A 19,092-nucleotide genomic window follows, 5' to 3' on the forward strand; every position below is an offset into this window, starting at 1 on the left:
CACTTGCTTAATCTGATCGGATTCCAATCGGATATGCAGTGACTTAGATTGACAGCCTAAATTATCAGGGCATTATTTTAAAAATGTATTTTCCAACAATATGTCATAGCCCTCAAACCGTATTAACTTTACAGCCCTTATAGTTGTGGATAAATATGGGCACAGGGGATTTTTATTTATTATGAATGTTATATCACTGTCTTCGATAAAGTTTTGTCTATCCATTTATGGTGGTTTTTTTATTTTATTTTGGGGGTATTTTTGAATTTATTTACTTCAAAAAGTACCATATTTTCTATGTAAATTATGATTATTTTTATGTTTTCTTTTTAAATTTTTTTAACTACATTAAAATATCATTCCAATAAGTTCTTAGAGCTAAAACCTAAAGATGAAGTGACTTTGCTGTCACCCGGTGTCTTGTTTTGGCTTATTTTAGAATGCTCTAAATTACAGTTTTTCCCATACATTTCTATGGGTGCCCATTTTTTAACCAAATACAGGATTAAGGAGGGGTTTTTTTTCACCCCCTTAACATTGTAGAAATGAGTCAAAAAAAAAACACTGTGTGTGTTCAGGAGGCAAACTTAGGAAAAGTAGCCAAGTCTTGTACCGCTCAGATCAAGAGACGTATTTAAAGTATAAATCAAAACTATTTTGCCCACATTTGTCCAGAATACGGTTTTAGGGTTAAGTAAATTATGTTTTCAGCAACAGCATTTCATCATGTGGTAGAAAGCATGACAAAGAAGCTTTTGGGAGTATGTCATTTCTGTGCCATTAATGTCTCCAAATGGAATTGCAAAAATTATGTTTGTTTTCAAACAAGCTTTTTCCAACCCCATTTACCATTGGTCAATCAGATAGTCCTGCCCCCAAACTCACACCATTGGCTGGGCTCATGTTTCTGTGCTGGTCGAGATGTTTTAATGTTTTGATGTTTGTTATGATTTAAAGAACCACAGAACCACAATACTTCCTCTTTTCGGGGGAAACAAACAAACAATCTACAAATGGCTTATTTTAGTCCACTGCAAATTACAGTAAAACTGGTCAAATTACTGTAACACTGAAAACATACACTTCATATTGAAGGCAGCATGACATAAAAATTCATCTATTTTCTAAATACATGTTATAGATCTTATTGCGATCAATTCTTCCACGCATTGGTTTGACCTCGTAAATTAAAAATTTCATTAACAGATCTTGCTTTACAAATGACTGACTTCTCTCTGGTGCAGTTTGCCTTCTCCGATCATTGCTTAAACTCTTTCTTGCAATCGACTGAAAGCTCACATTCAGATCTGCCTCAACCTAATCAACAACCGATGCACAGAACCAAGTCCTTGACTGGCATTTGCTCTTTTTCAATAATCATTTCACTACACATCACAATAGGGAAGAAAAGATCTGTTGCTGCTTCAGTTTTGGTCATTGTAAATAATTCAAGCATTTTGATAGCAAATTGAGTGCATGAACGCAATGAATCTCCCTCTCCAACAGTTTACCTCTCTCACACACACACACACACACACACACACACACACACACACACACACACACACACACAGATGAAGCCGTATCACTGCCTGTGGCAGCTGCCAATGTTTCTAAAACAACACTGGTTGAGAGGCTGTAAACACTTTTAATCTTTTACCCAATATAGGCAGGTTACAATGTAAGCAGTGCTGTTAGAAGGGAAGCCAATGCAAAGGGGGCAAAATCTGCCATTGTTGTAAGATGCGAACATAATACAGAACCAAACACGCCTAAATAAAACATTGGGTCACAATGCAAAGCTCAACAGGCCATGTGTACAAACACTCTGACATGAGTCACCTCGTACCACCTTGTCAGGTTTACAGTGTTATGGAAATGGGGGGTTATATTACAAATCATTCTGATGACAAATCAGGCTCTGGTCTAATGTCTGTATTAATATCCAAGGGAGCGAACATCTGCATAGAGTCAGACAAGTGCCATTCATGAGCGAAACTAAGCCGATGACAGATCACACACACCTGACAATACATTCGGCTGCTATAGAGCAGATGTCACCTAAATGAGCTGATTCAAATTGGCACGAAGTCCTCCCTCACTCACGAAACATTAGCAATATTGCACTTGTGCTGCACTGAAGATTGATGCGCCAGGTTGACCTGCTCCTGCCCCAACAAAGGACGTCCTTTCGTCCGGGACTCGTGGGACGCTATTAATTTAAATCACTTCACTCCCTTTCATCCTAGCTGGCCGTTTCCTCTTCGTCTGCTCTTCTCCTACGTCCTGAAGAGCCCCCTAGTCGTCTCCAGTTTCAGCACTGAGAGTGGGTGCAGTGCGAGCCGTCAGATATCGGCTCATGCTGCAAAGGTCAGCAACACAGAAAACCTGGATCTTTATCGGGACTCATTTACGATCACTTAGAACAAAGAGTCTGTCAAGCAGAAAAAGATCCAGGCCGCTAGACTCTCTGCATTTGAACCCCAGGGTCCACACTGCCAGCATCCACCCTAGTTTCACAATCACTTGACGTCATTCTGGTATAGTAGGCCAGCTCTAGAAAGAGGGATCCGGTGGGAATGGACACTGGCTTGCTGCTGCACACATATGGTGAGAGGTAATGAGAATTATTTCGGAACATACCACTAACAATGCATTTTAGGGGCCTCATTTAATTAACAATGCATTTTGGGAACCGTATAGCAACATTGAACAAAAATGTCCCATTCCTATATAAAAAGCAAAACAATTTCATTGTTTTGAATCCCTCTCAGCACATATTCTACTGCCCCCACTGGATTTCACTGAAGCAACAGCAGTCTGTGCAGGAGAAATAAATCTCAAGTTTAATGCATTACCAGCAGCAAGAGCAGTGAAGCTTCCAAAATCTAAAGCAAAGAGATTGCTATTAGAATATTTCCTCTATATACAGTATGAATGCAGTGATACACATTTCAGATCTGAGCTCTTCCAGTCTGCTAGCCTCTACTCAATTCATCAAAGATGCATATGAAACATGATAGTACATTCTTATATGACAGTCATCTGCAATCTACTGTTAAAGTAGCATTAAAAGGCCACTACACACTACTCCTCTTTGGGGGTCTGTATGTTTTGTTTTAGGTCTCTTTTGCTCACTAATGCTGCATTTATTTAAACAAAAATACAGAAAACTATAATATTGTGAAATAGAACTACAATTTAAAATCACTGTTTTCTATTTTAATATATTTTTAAAAGTAATTTATTCCTATTATAGGAAATCTAGGCATTTTCAGCTTCATTAATCCAGTCTTCAGCTTCACGTGATCCTTCAGAAATCATTCTAATCTGCTGATTTTGCTGCTCAAGCAAATTGTATTTTATTAATATAAATGTTGAAAATTATGAATATTTTTGTGGAAACCATAATACAATTAATCAGGAGGCAAGACAAATAAAAACAATTTAATAAATCCTTGCTGAATTAAAGTATTAGCCTAAAGTATTTTTTGTTGTCGATGATGTAAATTTGTTTACGTTTGACATACATTGTTGGCCAAAAACAGTTTGATCATGCATGCTATGCATTTTTGTTATGTAAACTGTTTTATTGTTTACATGCTGAAAAACTATTTAATGGCAGGATTCATTGTTACAGCGTACCTCATTTAATGTTAAATGACCATTAATTTTAAGGAAAATTTCCAAAATAAATATTCGCTAAAGTAAAAGTATACACAATCTCAGACAAGATGGACAAATGTGTGTGAAATTAGGCCTCCACTGCACAGGCACCAAGACTAGCATTAAACCCACAGCTGTCACGGCAAAGGGTGGAGCCTGAAGTGTGTGTGTGTGTGTATATGTGTGTGTGTGTGTGTAGGGGAGGTCCAAATTGGCAACAGCTCATCTGTGTGCAGTATGTGTTACTGCAGAACACACTCCACCAGGTACAATGAGGGGTGAAAAACACCAATAACAGCAGAAACGAGACCAGACAGGCTAACATCTCAACCAGCCTCAAGATCCGTAACAACAGCAGATGTAGGCTATTCAGATAGATGGAGATGCACCATCCTCTATTTGACAGACTGATTAACCTCGCCTCATAATTTCAGATTCTTTATTTTATAGTGCAAACACTTGACAAATCAGCAAAATGTAGACTACCATTAATCGTTTCAGTATTTTAATATCGAATACAAGGGGGGGTTTTTTACACAGAGAGCAGCCCTGATATTCAGACATGAAGGCACAGCACAGCTGTCTGAATTTCAGGGCTGTTCCCTGGATTTTCCTCTGTGTATCAGATCCTAATGAGCTAATAATACACAGCCAGTGTAAAATGCACAAGCCAATGCTCGTGTGCTCGGTTCATTAATGTCTTTGTTTCAAAAAGAGGTCGCATGCAGCAGCGAGTAAATAAAGAGTAAGCACTTACTGTCGCAAAGCAGCCGACGGTTCTGCGGCTTCTGTCTTGTCCGAAGGAAACGGTAACAATGGAAAAAAGCCGCTGATGTGTTGCGCAAATCCACCGACAGAATCCCAGGTCCTGCAATTAAATTGGGGTTTCGCTGGGGGGGGCAGCTTATATTTGAGGATGAGGATGGTGGTGGTGATGATGATGATGATGAGACGAGCGAGCCTCCCGTTTCTCTCCCGCTTCCATTCCCGTTCTGAGCTGCGGACCGATGCGCGTTCCTGGCGTCTCCGTTTCCTGTCCAGCCCCGAAATCCATGTGATTGCGCCCTACCCGTTGTGACGTCATGCAAGGCATGGAAATACGACTCACTGGCGCTCTGACACAATGGCTTTCCCATTAAAAAAATGCAGCATATATGTAGGCTAATGTGCTTTGACAGCTACATTAAGGCCGCATTTTCTATGGGCTATAGGAAATTTTCGGAGCACAATAGGCTAACGTTATTTATCTCGTATTTGGCTATAGCCTGTGGCGTCCCTTACCCTGACGATTAACATATTACAAGCAGAACACTAAAGTTGGAAACACTTTATAATAAGGTTTCATTAGTTAATTAGTTAAATGGGCTGACATTACATGAACTAATAATGAACTGCACTTCTACAAGACAAGGCAAGTTTATAGCACATTTCGTACACTAGCTTACGGCTATTCAAAGTGCTTTACAGAAAGGAATTAAAATAATCACAAAATAAAAGCAAGGAAAATTAAAACAGTTATTAAAGAAATTTAAAAAGATGATACAAAGTTACAAAGTCAATTAAAAGAGTAGGCTAAAAAGTACAACATAAATGTTAATAAATATAGCTATTAATCGTTAATATTAATATTTAGGCTACTAAAATCAAGTTCAAAGCTCAAATTTGTTAACAGTTAATGCCCTGTATTTGTATTACTAACGTTAACAAAGATTAACAAATACAGAAACGAATGTTTTGCTGTTTTGCTAATGGTTAGTTTATGTTAGTAAATACAATAACTAATGTAAACAAATGAAACCTTAAAGTGTAACCATAAAGATTTTATTATATGTTTATAATATTTAAATTTATAGTTGAGTGGTAAATAATAAAACTAGGCATATTTGAAATTAAATAACTTAATAACAGTACTATTGTTGATTAAAAATTAATATACTGTGGCCTATCGTTAAAAAAAATTCTATCAGCATTTTTTTTTTTTTTTTTTTTAGTAACACTTTAGTTTAGGGTCCAGTTCTCACTATTATCTAGTTGCTTATTAGCATGCATATTACTGGGATATTGGCTGTTTATTAGAACTCATAAAAACACATATTAATGCCTTATTCTGGATGACCATATTCTACATCCCATACCAATACCTAAACTTAACAATAACTTAACAATCAGTCTTTAATAATCAGAGTTTATTGAGGCAAAGGTCATATAGTTAGTTAACAATGAGAATTGGACCCTAATCTAAAGTGTGACCAATTAAAAAAAAAAAAAAAAAAAAACTTCTATTCAACAAGGATAGTTAAATGCAATAGTAAAGATAGTAAAGATAGATAGTAAAGATAGTAAAGATGCATTATTAAATGCAATAGTAAAGACATTTAGAATGTTACAAAAGATTTCTATATCAAATCCTTTTATAGACAATGATTCTTGAGCACCAAATCATCATATTAATGATTTCTGAACGAAAAATCAGCTTTGCTATATATCCGAAATAAATGGCATTTTAAAATATAGACCTGTTAAAAAAAATGATATTACATTTTAACAGTATATGGCAAAACATTAGTTTTATTTTTGATCAAATAAATGCAGCCTTTGTGAGAATAGGAAAACTACTTTCAAAAACATTTAAAAGTCTATACTGACCTCAAACTTTTGAATGCATAACTTTGTGACATGCCTCTGCACAAGTTTGTAGGTGATGCCACAAGTGGGACGTATAGATACGATGGGGGATCAAAGGGGTAAGAAATAAGATGAGTATGAAGAAAAGACGGCCTGCAGGCTAACCACATCACACAAGTGTGACTCATCAACCTTATGTGAAACTGAGACCACTACAATCTCAGCATGACCATATTCCTGTGGTCTACATTATTGTCTCGATTCTTAGTGAAGATGTATGTGCTCTGCATTCACTAAAGGAACAGAGCAAAGCCATTTTAAAACTGAAAATGCTCAAAATAGTAATATATATATATATATATATATATTTTTTTTTTTTTTTTATATATATATATATATATAAAACGTGCTAGAAAGTGAATTTCAATAGCCTCTTAAATTTTAACCAAGCAAGACAGGAAGGTGCTGGAGACACGATGTGTATTCTGCCAGTTAGTGGTTACATCTGTTACTGCAAGTGATTTTCAAATCTGGTTTTAAGAGTTAATTCTCCCAAAAATTAAAATTATCCCATAATTTACTTACTCTCAAGCCATCCTAGGTTTTATGACTTTCCTCTTTCAGCCAAACACCATCAGAATGATATTTAAAAATATCCTCATTCTTCCAAACTTTATAAGTAACTGAGATTTTGAAGTGCATCCATCCATCATAAAAGTAATCAATTTTCTTAATTTTAATGAACTATAATCTCCGGCTTTGCAGTAATGGCCGCACACAAGTCTAGTTCCAGCGGCAGAGTGACCTTTGACCCGACACATGGCTTATTGACGAATGCGGAAGAGCAGAGGATAGAGCAAAACAACGCCGGTCATGAATGAGAAGCCAAAAATGAGAATTTTTAAAGAGAAATGTTTGTTGCTCAGCCCTATTTGTTTAAGCCAGAAGAGCTTATTCTTATCTAAGCTTATACTCCATGCCTTCATGCTTATACTTCATCCACATCCTAAGTCATGCGTCAGGTCAGAGTAACTCCGTTACCGGAAGCAGTGATTATAGTTTATAAATGAATAAATATGGATCATTTTCATACACAAATGCACTGCTTTGCATTTAGGACTTTGCAGAAGGACTTTATTAACCACCTGAGCTGTATGGATTACTTTTATGATGGATAGAAACACTTTTTGGACTATTTTACTTACTATTTTATCCCTTTATAAAGCTTGGAAGAGCCAGATATTATATATATATATATATATATATATATATATATATATATATATATATATATATATATATATATATATATATATATATATCTGTGCTTGGCTAAACAAAGAAAGTCCAACCCAATCTCAAGACAATTCATACGAATTTTTACGAGGTGCCTAATTCGTACAAATGACGAACCCCTGACCCTACCCCTAAACCTACCCATCATTGGGGTTTAGACAAATCGTACAAGTTCCTACGAGTAAGGTCGTTCGAATTAGCCACCTTTTACTCACTTGTATGAATTGGTCGTGACATAGCGATGTCATACACCTAGGATGGCTTGAGGGTGACTAAATTATGGGATAATTTTTTGTATTGTTGATAATCAAAGTATGATTTTCCTTAGAAATACTGATTTGGTTAAACAGTTAGTAATTATTTACTACTTTGATATTTTATTTGGATATTGCAAACATTACCGATCAGATCTTTATTTAAACAGTAAGTACATTATTTTAATCAGCTTATAGAGAATCAAAACTGGATCAGAGGTATAGAGAAACGTTTGCTTGCTCGTAAATGCAGTCAACAGTAGCAGAATGTTACAAAATGCTGATGATAAAATGTACTTGTAACCACAAATGTAAAATGTTACCACAACACTGCAGGCGGCACCTCTTCTTTCCTTTTGTTATCGTTCACTTCCTCTGAAATGCTGCACTGCAGACATTGGATTTGTATGTGAAAGGTGTCACTTGCAGAAGAGTGCCGAGAAGTGTCAATGCAAAAAAAAAAAAAAAGTGAAGAAAAAAACTAATCAACCTCATTATGTAAAAATCCACAATCGTTTAAATGACTCACTTCATGAATTATCATTTCATCATTTAAAGACCTTACACATGAAGTTTGGAAAATATCTATTCTGAGTTTATTGTGTCAGTTAGTTTTCTTCATCTAGCCTACAGCAAGTCTATGGCAGCTCATGGAATCATTTGAGGGGAAAAGATTCAATTTGGCACACAGATAGAGGACAGTCGAAACATTAACCACTCCAATTTTGGAGTCTAAATTCAATCCCTCTAACTCAATCACCAATAATCCAAATTACCACTCATGTTTATAATAAACTTTTCTTTGATATTTGGCTTAAGAAGATTCGAATGCATTTTCAATCATTTTCGAAGATGTTCCTGCCATTTTGAATTGTTTGAAAAAAAGCTATTTTTTGGCGGTTTGCATTAAGACCGCGCTGGCAAAACGTTATTAAATGATTTTTGATAGACAAAAACTTCCTTTTATGGCACATAAACAAATTTGTGGAGGGGTACACCAAAATAGACATGAGGCTGTATCTCCCCACACTTTAGTGTATTCAGACTAAACTAAGTACATGTCATCAGAAGCATGACCTAAAGCTACATGTAGCGTTTTAGCACAGTGCCACCTAGTGGTCAGGAGATCTGAAACGTGGTCATTTTTGCTTATAACTTTTGAACAGCTTGGAGTGTCTTTTGATTCAGTGTGCAACGTACCAGCCGAATGGTACCCAATTTTTCCATGTCAGCCATTTTATTGTTAAATGCGATATTTTATTAAAGCACAAGCATATCGTTATGAAACTTGGTATGTGACCATGACTTGAAGGTAGCAACTCAAAATGTTTAGAGACAGCAGTCAATGTATAATGAAATGTAAAAAAACAATAATAGCTTTATAATAACTTCACCTATTTTAATGAAACTGGTCTTGATAGATTCCCCGAGTCATACCGAGAACAACGATACGAATTATGACATACATTGCTGTCCGCTATTTTGAATTTTCTTTAAAATCCTACTTTTTCAAACTCCTCCTAGTCCTATACTGTTGATCTGATTTTCACCAAATTCCACTCAGATCATCTTCAGACCATGCCAGCAAAAAAGTTATTAAAAGCTTTTTGATTGACCAAACTGGACTCGAATAACACATTATTGTTGAAATGATGCCGAACTCATCCTGTAAATATTTTTGGCATATTGATACAAAACTTAGTGTGTTACTGTCACCTCACACTGACCACACCAAATCCATTTGATGAGAGCGCCACCCATTGGTCAAAATTTATGAGCAATCAAATCACATTACAAAAAATTGTCTCTATGATTTTTCAACTATTTTGACTAAAATCAAATATTTCAAATAGCATTTGGTCTGATGCTCCCAGCCATGCTTGCAGAACTATGTCCCACAGCTATGTTTTTTCTTTGTTTCTTCTTTTATGCAGAAATATAAAGTGAAACATGATTCAAGAAGCATTGTCAATATTCACCTTATACTCACTGTTTTAATGACCCCATTTAATGTTTAACGTCTGAAAAAACATTTTTTTTTTTTTTTTGCTTTAGATTTAATGACTTTTCCTAATTTTCTGTAAACATAAACTGTAAACATAAAATCACCCTGGTAATATTTTTTCAAAAGTCCCGTACACATTTTGTAGCTTCGTGTGTTCCTTGCACTCTAAACAATGCTGGGTTGTTTGAACCCAAATTTGGGTAAAATATGGACAAACCCAAATGTTGGGTTAAAAATGTAATTTCAAATTTTAATTTTTAAATTACATTTTTAACCCAACAATTGGGTTTGTCCATATTTTACCCAAATTTGGGTTCAAACAACCCAGCATTTTTTAGAGTGTGGGGTCAATTTGACACCAGGCTCTTTTAAATGTGTAATAAAACAGAAAAAAAAATATCAAAATTTCCCACACATTTGTTTTGGTTATTTTATTGAGGTCACTATAACGTTATAATTTTCATTTATAATGTTCATTGTAAATTTTACATATTCAATATCATATTCAAAAAACATCCCTCTGTTTTAGGGCTCTAACCAAACAGAACCGTATTGCGAGAACTACAATTAGTTCACATGACGTGACATAATTTTCAAAATAACTAATAATTCTTTCCTGTGCATTTGGGAGGAGAAAACATCATTTTTGTGAGATTGACCCCAAACATAACTCATGTTACAATCCTTGATAAAATAAATAGTTTTTTTCTCCAAATGTTATAGATTACAAAAATCTATAGGCTACTTAGAAATATTACAAAACACCCAATATATTTATACTTTTCCAATTTTAGGTCAAATCAGTAAGATTTTATGTTGATTTGTAAATTTGTCCATTGTCGTTGTCAGTGTATAAGGGGTTAGGGAGGGGGTGATGGGTGGATGTCAACTTAAAAGGTTACTTAAGTAGTCAACTAAGACATAAACCTTTGTAACAAAAAAAATCATATTGTGGAGGTTTAAATTACTGGGGAGGTTTAAATTACTGGGGTCAAATTGATAAAAAGTGGTAAAAAAGTGTTTTCAGATTTGAGGGTAACAGGAGGGTTAAGAACGAAAGGTGAACTTAATTTTTCAGAAAAAAAAAAAAAAGATTGTACAAAATTCATGCAGCCATTTAAGAAGCCTGTCAAATGTTTGGCTGCTTTCCTCAGTAGGCTACCCTATAGTGTTAAATTGTGATGCAGGTAGGACAGCCCCCACCCCCTTTGACTCGTGAATCTGTCTGTAAAGGTTCTGAAGTCATATTTCCCTGTTCTCACGTGCTCGGAGCAGCAGTGCAGAAATGCTTGAGCAGCGGATCATTGCAATGGCTATTCTCCTTACCCTCTTCCATCCTGAACTTACTGAATCCTCCTCAGACTGCTATCTCGACAAAGGTTTGAGAATTCCTGTTGCTTCTTAATTCAGTTGTGCAAGTTGATTTACGTGGTGTGCAGAATGTGTCCTCGTGATATTCTTAACAGAGTGAACTGAGCATCTCCAAAATATGAATCAAAACGAGAGGTTTTATAATATTTAGTGCAATTGATATTACAAAATAAAACTTTGCATTAAATCAACAGTGGTGGAACCCGCCGACTCCGCTCCCTGCACACTGCACCACATCCTCAATCTTCGTCTTTTAAAAAAATAAAATGTGCATGTATGCTTTTACCTTTCAGGCAGTAAAATACAAATAAAAAGAGTGGATGAAAATGCAACAGCACTTGTGTCCTGCCCTGATCTTGCAGAGGATGAAAAACACATATCCATCAGTCTACACAAGGGACATATAGAACTGCACTCAACAGATATGAGAAAAAACACTCATCAATCAGAGCAGCGATTTCAGGTGTCCAAACAAAACTCCTCTGTCTCATATATGATTCTAAGGACTGAAGCCAATGACACAGGACTCTACAGCTGCAAAATCCACAATGACACCATACGCATGTCTGTAACGTCCCAGACTATTCTGCTCATTAAAGGTAAAACAAGATGCAATGAAATCATTTTAATTGACATTTATGCTTTGATTAGTGACAAAACTCACCTGTCATTGGTCACGTCCCCTGCTTAAACCAACCTGACCTGCTGGTTTCCCAAGTCCTAAGACCAGCATTGCAGTCAAGCTGTTTTTCGCTTGATTACTTAAAGGGATACTCCACTTTTTTTTGGAAATAGGCTCATTTTACAATCCCTCAGAGTTAAACAGTTGAGAGTTTTACTATTTTCGAATCCATTCAGCGTGATTTTCTGATATTTAGAAGAATATCAGTTTCTGATTTCATTGACATCCATGGTATATATTTTTTTCTACTATGGAAGTTAATGGGACCAGAAACTGTCTGGTTACTGATAGTCTTTTAAATATCAGAAAATCGGCTGAATGGATACGAAAATGGTAAAACTCAACTGTTTAACTCTGAAGGAGTTGTAAAATGAGCCTATTTCCCAAAAAAACTGAAATATCCCCTTAATGCATTGCAGATTATGGCATACTGAAATATTATACTGAAACAACACTTTTACAGAAAGTGTAAAGTAAGGCCTACATTTGGTTAATTCAGTATTATTTATATGATTTCAGATGTTCAGCATCCCACAGAACTACCTTGTCCCACTGAGCAGCATATGCCACTGCCACTTTCTATTTGCTATGGGATCATCATTTTTTACAACCTGTTCATCACAGTCGTCATCTGTTACTTCGCCGTGAGTATCTATGTCATTCTGCAACCACACGCTTACCTGCATTTGCAGTTCTTTGCAGCAAGTACATGTCCTACATAAATCCAGAACCAATGCTAAAGAGTTCATATTTGGAATCTCACAAAATCAAGATTTAAATATTTGCTCGATGCGCTAGCTCTATGAAATTGCTGAAATGCTGTTTTTATTTCAGCGTAAACTGAATCACACCAAGCCACCTGAGAACCCCTACATGAACACAAGACCAGGAGGATTCAGGCGACGCTGATGAGCATCCAGCATGCAGCAAACATCACCAATGTAGCACATCTTCCATCGACTATTACATTTGTACCTCCAGTCAGCTGAGCAGAACTGCCAGTCAAACAAGACAGAGTGTATTTAACAGATCTTGTATCTATTGCTGTATGTTCATATATGTATATATATTTACTCTGGAACACTATGATGCCCTGACTTTAATGGAAACCTGTGTTTCATTGTATTGTTGCAAACAGCTTTCATTCTGCCATTAAGAATTTGAATTCATTCAAAGAAACAATACAATCAAGATCTTTTGCACAAGACAATAAAATAATTTTGTTTGTTTTTTGGAACTGCATTATATATATATTTAGTGTCTTTATCTGTAATTACACTATTGCACTTATTAGAAATATGCAAACCTGCACTAGTGTCAATAGCGGCATGTAATATTATATAAGTATAATTTGTTAGTGACGGCAGAGACAGGAAATGACATGAAAAAAGAGTAGGGTGGTGGGTGGCGGTAACCATTGTTCTGCAAAATGTCTTGTGAGATTCACTGCAGGATCTGTACATTGTGTTTATGTTAACGATAACAATAACCTTAGTAGCAAAGGCAATCTTAGTTTCACAGAACAGCATGCACGGTATATGTGCACAATGAATGCATTATATCAAATGCTTTCAATTTTAATATAAGAACAAAGTCGGTAAAACCCCTTAAAAGTGTGAAACTTTGATACAGTAATAAAATCCAGATTAAACGAAATGATATTTCATCATCCTTTCATTTTGTGTCTTTAATGAACAACACTCCCCCAAGAGACATAAGTTGAATTACATCAATGCACATAGTAGATAAAACACCCCAAAATTTTGACCCAACGGAATAAAATGAAACTTTGATACCATTATAAAATATTGATTAAACTGAATAATATTTCATCTTTCCATTTTATGTCTTTAATGAAAAGCTCTCACAAAAGACATACGTTTTCAAGACTCTTTATAATCTGAAATGATGCAATTTGCAAGTGATCAGCAAATTCAGTATTCTGACCAGTTTAATGAACTAATTTCGAAAGTGCCGATTCTGCATTCAAGTGTACCGATTTTAATATTTTCCATAAATTCAGAGTCAAATAATCTCTTGACCACCTGGCTTTATGATAGGCTGAGAGTCAAACCACAAACCACCTTAACCAAATTTTCCATTTCCACTGCTATTGTACTGTTTTTGCTCAAGTCTCATTCTGCTCGTTGAATTTTTTTTCCCCTTGATTACACATATTGTGCAAATTGGCTACATTACTTGCAAAATTTTGAGCACTTTACGGGCATTTGCAGTCAGCTTGAGGTTTCCTGCCACGTTACTGATGTCACAAAGCTTTCCAGAACTCACTCAAGTATAAAGAGACAGGGGGGATACCTCCACAGTTATTATAACATGCCACAATGATTATCACACTTATTATAGCCGTTATAACATATATCCCACTGGGATTCGGTAAGTACCTGCTAGGCTTCAAATGTTTGTTGTTGTGTCTTTGCTTTTCAGGCACAGATAGTGTAGATAGTAACAGCTTTACCCCTGTGGGCAGTGTGGCAAAACAGCTTGAATAGTAATAGTACATTTTAGGAATACTTTTTAATAACAATTTATTAGGATCTTATCTACTATCTTTTGTTATTTGACAGTTAAAATGTTGCTATTAGCAAAATTGAAGTGAAGTGGGTCAAACTTTGGCCTATATTTACAACTTCCAACATGATCCGGATGTTCAGCAAGAATTCCTGTTGGAATATAATTCAGTTATTCAGATTAAAACTCTGGACTGTTTTGTACTTAAAAAAAATATGTTATTAAGTTCAATAATCACCTAAATGAAACAAACAAACAAACAAAAAATAGTAGCCAAAATTTATCTAGTGAGAATTCAGGCATCATCTGAGGTTTCATTCATCTTTTGTTTTGTTTCCAGCTCTACGCGTGTCTCAGCCTTATCGCATGGAAGGAAAAGAGGGAGAAGTCCCACTCCACTGTTCCTTTAGTATAAAGTTATGGCCAGAGGAAATGCAGATATCTGTGTATAAAGGTTTACACGGCCAAGAGAGGATCTGCAGCAGTTTTGTCAACCTCTCTGCGCCCTACTTTACAACAGACGGCACAGTTAACTGCAGAGGGAATATTAGCTCTGGAAGAGTGGATATGATCATCACTGGACTCCGAGGGGAAGACACAGACCTCTATCGCTGTGAGATCGAGATTCTATTTCCACCTCCATATCTCAGAGGGGTTGGGAACGGCACTGTTGTTTACATACAAGGTTGGTGATAGTCTTGTTTTCAGTCTCTTGCATGTGGTTTTCCCAAGGTTTCACCTTTTTTGTACACAGTTGTTGATGTAGAGGTCTGTGTCTGTAACGATAAATAATTGTGAATTTTTCTATTAATATTACTAATAGCAATTATTGATGTTGCATTGACAAACAATACTTTTTAGAAGCCATTTAAGTGTTATAATTGTTTTTTTTTTTATCCCAATATGCTTTCCAACATGCATTTTAATAGTAAAATGTATTCATGTTCACAGACCCTTAGCCATTGTTCATTGTTAAAACTCTAGAGGGAGCCAGAGAGTAGGCTATAAAAGCGTGAAGCAGGATATGTTGCGGTTACCTGAAGACGGATAGGTGGAAATGGGGCCTCCCCGCACATTCAAATTTACAGCGCTTTGTGCTCCACATTTTGATATCACCCATGGAAACTTTGAGTTTACGTGTGAATGATGTTTTTCTTTGAAAATGTAGATTTCTTTATGACGAGTGCTAACGTAGGCTCATAAAGGGAGTGAAAAAAAAAAACAATCACCAAAGAAGAGAAGGTAGCAGTTATATGCCACTGGCTTCCTGTTTTTAAAAAGTACAAGGCCTCATAAAAATTCCAATCGTTGTATAAAATATTTAAATGAGAAAAATGATTCACATAGGTCTGCATACAGAGTTTTCAAGGCAATGAAAGGGGTATTGGGTTGGGTAGGGTGCCATCCTGAGGGCAACTTCAGTAATCACTGATCTTCTTTTTTAGAAACCCCAAACTGTCCCACTGCATCCACAGTGAGCCAGAGTCAAAGCCAGAGGAAATCATCCGAGTGGGAAGCTGTCAAAAACGACGTGGGACCACTTCCACTCCTATATGCCATTCTAATTATCACTTCCTGCAGCTTTATTCTACAGGTGAGAAATATGTCTATTCTAATGATTTTCTTTAAAAGACTTGGCAGATCACCAGCAACCAATATGCTGAGTTTTGGGTAGATTTACTCAAATTTAGATTTTGAAAACAATGTGAATATATGTCACTAAGATGTCACTAATTTCTAACACAGATGATCGTCTGCAAATGGAGGGCTTCTTCATCAATGGCACCTATGCTTTCCCAAAAAGAGAGCTATATGAAATTTTAGAGAATCTACCCATTTGCATGTGCTCACATGTATTATTCTCACTTGCATGTACCTGCATGTCATTTTCTCCTGCATGTATTTACATGTAATATTCTTATTTTCCTGCATGTATTGACATGTACTTACTGAGTTTTACAATTGCATGTACTCACATGTATTCTCACCTGCATGTATTCACATGTACATAACATTTTGATCATTGTTCTTTTTTTGCTCTGTTTTCTTACAATATTATTAATTAAATAATAAATATATGGTTTAAAACTTGGTTTAAAATTATGTTTTATCATCTGTTTTTTTTTTCAATGTTAAATAATAGGAATGAATAAAGAATCATTTTTTATGTATATCTAGATGGTGTCATAATTTGTTTTCTAGAATAATTTGTGGTTATGAAATGTGGTTAATTATAAAAAAAGTCCACACATGACTTTTAAAATTTATATTTTTCCACCTTTAGTGTGATTTTTAAACAAACAAATACTACTTTTAAGGAAAAAATAAGAAGAAACGAATAATATGAGCTGGTTGTATAAGTGTGCACACATTTTTAATAAGGCATGTAACTCAGTTTGGAATTAACCAAACGCATTCAAACCCGTACTGAAAAAGCAATTATAATCCTCAAGTCGCAATATGACATGGCATGACATGACTCTTATTCAAAAAGACTGGCTGCTACATTAAAAGCAAAAGGTGCTTCAACCGAGTTTCAGTAGGGTGAGGTGCACATTTGTGCAACCAGGTTATTGTAAGTCTTTTTGTTTTTTTCTTATCTTGATTTTTTTGGGGGGTTTCAATATCACATCAGAGGTCAGGAAACCTTATTTGGTAAGCGTAATAAGTAATGCAACAAATAGTAATGGCTTTTTTATAAGTAAAAACAAGTTGAACATATGTCCGCCGTCAGTATCAATCTTCTTTATTTTGTAAGTCGCCAAGGCATGAAGAAGAAAAATGTGACAAAGTCATCACACATGTGTCACAGTTCTGTGAACCTCCACTATCAATCACATAAACAGGACATGAGTACTTAATAACATGCTGTGCTTTCAGATTTAAAAGTGCTTCAACAGGATGTGGAAATGACAATAGGTCGATTTACAAAAAATCTAAATAGCGAACACCAATCACCACAACTAGGACATTAACATCCTTCATTTATTTGACTTATTAGTAGTGAAGAAAATAAAACCTGTTGACATTATCTAGAATAGTTTGTGGCTTGCATGGCAGTTCCTGATAAGGTCATATGATCATGCAGTCAAATGTCATAAAACATTAAAAACAAGCAGGGCTATAACGTAACCCATTAAAAAAACTCATCTGCTCTATAACAAATAATTTATAAATACTCAAAACAGTGGCATTACAAGATGAAAATATAGATATATCACTATAAGATATTTAAACTTGATATGCCCTTACGTCCATAACGTCCTCACTGTGGAATTGCCAGTTTTGGTGGTCTTTCCAGCACTTAATCCTGAATGTGCTCTTGGATGGTTAGATACATGATGGGCTAATGTCTAAAAATAACTTAAATCTACAATATGTCACTTTTTCGGTGCTAGGGGTCACTAACCTCTGAAAATAACAAAGGTGTAGGTTGATGACATAAAATTCCAGCGGAATTATGGAACTTGTCATTAAGCTGATAGATCTAATAATGTATACGGATTGGTGAATACATTGATGTTTTTAACATGACTGTGGTAACATGAGTCCCGGTGGATATAAAGGATATTGTACCGAACTGCCCGCAAGTGCTGAATTAATATTCACACAGTTTATTAGACAAATTAATCTTGTGAGGTAATCCAGCGCTGTTTCACTTGGTCTATCATGCTAAACTGCATTTGAGTGTGGTGAAAGTTTTAATGCTGTTCTATGTGTACGTTTGTTGGCTGTGTGAGACTAGCAGTAAGCTAGATCAACATTAAATGCTCTCGGCATCTCGAAAACGCCACGCTGAAATTGATCCATTAGTTCTCCTTCAGTGCCAAAGTCTGCTTCCCATGGTCCATAATGTTTGAATGAAACAACAACAGCATGAGTATGCCGCTAGACGTAATGTTGTTGTCCACATCTGTCGCCATGGTAACTATGGCAGTATGAGTAGAAACCAAGGATAACGCAGGCCATTATTTAAAATTTGAATTTGTCTGAAATTAAAAATCTTTGGGAACTTTTGGGATATTGTAAGTACACAACTGCAGGAAATATATCACTGTGCAAGTGTTTTGGGGATATTTTATTACAAAATTGTACCTTTAAGGTCATTCAAATATATAGTATGCATACCCCCTGTATCCATCATTACATGCTTGTGAATATGGAATATATTTGGGCATTTACAAAAAAAAAAATTTTATGGTAAATTGGAGCAATGCAAACACATTATAAAAAATGCTAGTTATTTCCAGCATTTCATGCTAGTTAGCTTGTGTTGTTTACAGACTAAAAATGGATCGATTTCTTGTTAGACAAAGTCGCATACACTTGTGAGTCAACATTCTCAACCATGAATACTTAAGAGGAAAAAGAGAAACCACCTCTCCAATGAACATCTTGCATCCCCAAGGATTGCAACAACAAGCTACAAATACAACATGAATAAGGTCAAGGAAATGTATGCATGCTTCCGTTCATCAAAGCATTAAGCTAATCCTGCTTTTTTTGCTAAGGGAAATCACTGTGTCGCAGTTACAAATTTGACTGGTAAATAATTAAGAATAAAGAATAGCCTTCACAAACAATTAGCTCTTGACATGTGAACAATATAGAGTATATACAGATCTATATAGCCCATTTCATATTCATCTAAAATGTCTAAGCAT

At 35.6% G+C, this 19,092-nt stretch overlaps 3 protein-coding genes across 4 annotated transcripts in view; 2 read left to right on the forward strand and 1 right to left on the reverse strand.

Annotated features, from left to right (window-relative positions):
- raph1a (Ras association (RalGDS/AF-6) and pleckstrin homology domains 1a) overlaps nucleotides 1-4,885 on the reverse strand; it is a 65,300-nt gene extending 60,415 nt beyond the window's left edge. For both annotated transcript variants that reach the window (XM_039683261.2, XM_039683260.2), the window contains exon 1: nucleotides 4,424-4,885. The gene's annotated coding sequence lies outside the window, so the exon portion shown is untranslated. The remainder of the gene's footprint in view (nucleotides 1-4,423) is intronic.
- Nucleotides 4,886-11,071: 6,186 nt separating this feature from the next.
- Nucleotides 11,072-13,571, forward strand: LOC148978366 (uncharacterized). Its single transcript, XM_089133633.1, has 4 exons — nucleotides 11,072-11,225; nucleotides 11,511-11,816; nucleotides 12,419-12,543; nucleotides 12,734-13,571. The coding sequence occupies exons 1-4, from the start codon at nucleotides 11,132-11,134 to the stop codon at nucleotides 12,806-12,808; spliced, it is 600 nt and encodes a 199-aa protein (XP_088989759.1). The 5' UTR covers nucleotides 11,072-11,131; the 3' UTR covers nucleotides 12,809-13,571.
- A 613-nt stretch (nucleotides 13,572-14,184) lies between these two features.
- cd28 (CD28 molecule) lies at nucleotides 14,185-16,597 on the forward strand. Its single transcript, XM_039683175.2, has 4 exons — nucleotides 14,185-14,293; nucleotides 14,769-15,113; nucleotides 15,874-16,022; nucleotides 16,175-16,597. The coding sequence occupies exons 1-4, from the start codon at nucleotides 14,242-14,244 to the stop codon at nucleotides 16,250-16,252; spliced, it is 624 nt and encodes a 207-aa protein (XP_039539109.1). The 5' UTR covers nucleotides 14,185-14,241; the 3' UTR covers nucleotides 16,253-16,597.
- The last annotated feature ends 2,495 nt before the right edge of the window (nucleotides 16,598-19,092 follow it).

This window comes from Pimephales promelas, chromosome 7 (assembly GCF_988280905.1).
Source record: "Pimephales promelas chromosome 7, fPimPro1.hap1.1, whole genome shotgun sequence".
NCBI classification, from domain to species: Eukaryota; Metazoa; Chordata; class Actinopteri; order Cypriniformes; family Leuciscidae; genus Pimephales; species Pimephales promelas.

Bases quoted from the DNA above. Each gene is read 5' to 3' on its own strand.
- LOC148978366 (XM_089133633.1), top strand. From the start codon at position 11,132: ATGCTTGAGCAGCGGATCATTGCAATGGCTATTCTCCTTACCCTCTTC. The intron at 11,817-12,418 runs GTAAAACAAGAT...ATATGATTTCAG, and splicing joins GACTATTCTGCTCATTAAAG to ATGTTCAGCATCCCACAGAA. The intron at 12,544-12,733 runs GTGAGTATCTAT...TTTTTATTTCAG, and splicing joins TCGTCATCTGTTACTTCGCC to CGTAAACTGAATCACACCAA.
- cd28 (XM_039683175.2), top strand. From the start codon at position 14,242: ATGATTATCACACTTATTATAGCCGTTATAACATATATCCCACTGGGA. The intron at 15,114-15,873 runs GTTGGTGATAGT...CTTCTTTTTTAG, and splicing joins CACTGTTGTTTACATACAAG to AAACCCCAAACTGTCCCACT. The intron at 16,023-16,174 runs GTGAGAAATATG...TTTCTAACACAG, and splicing joins CCTGCAGCTTTATTCTACAG to ATGATCGTCTGCAAATGGAG.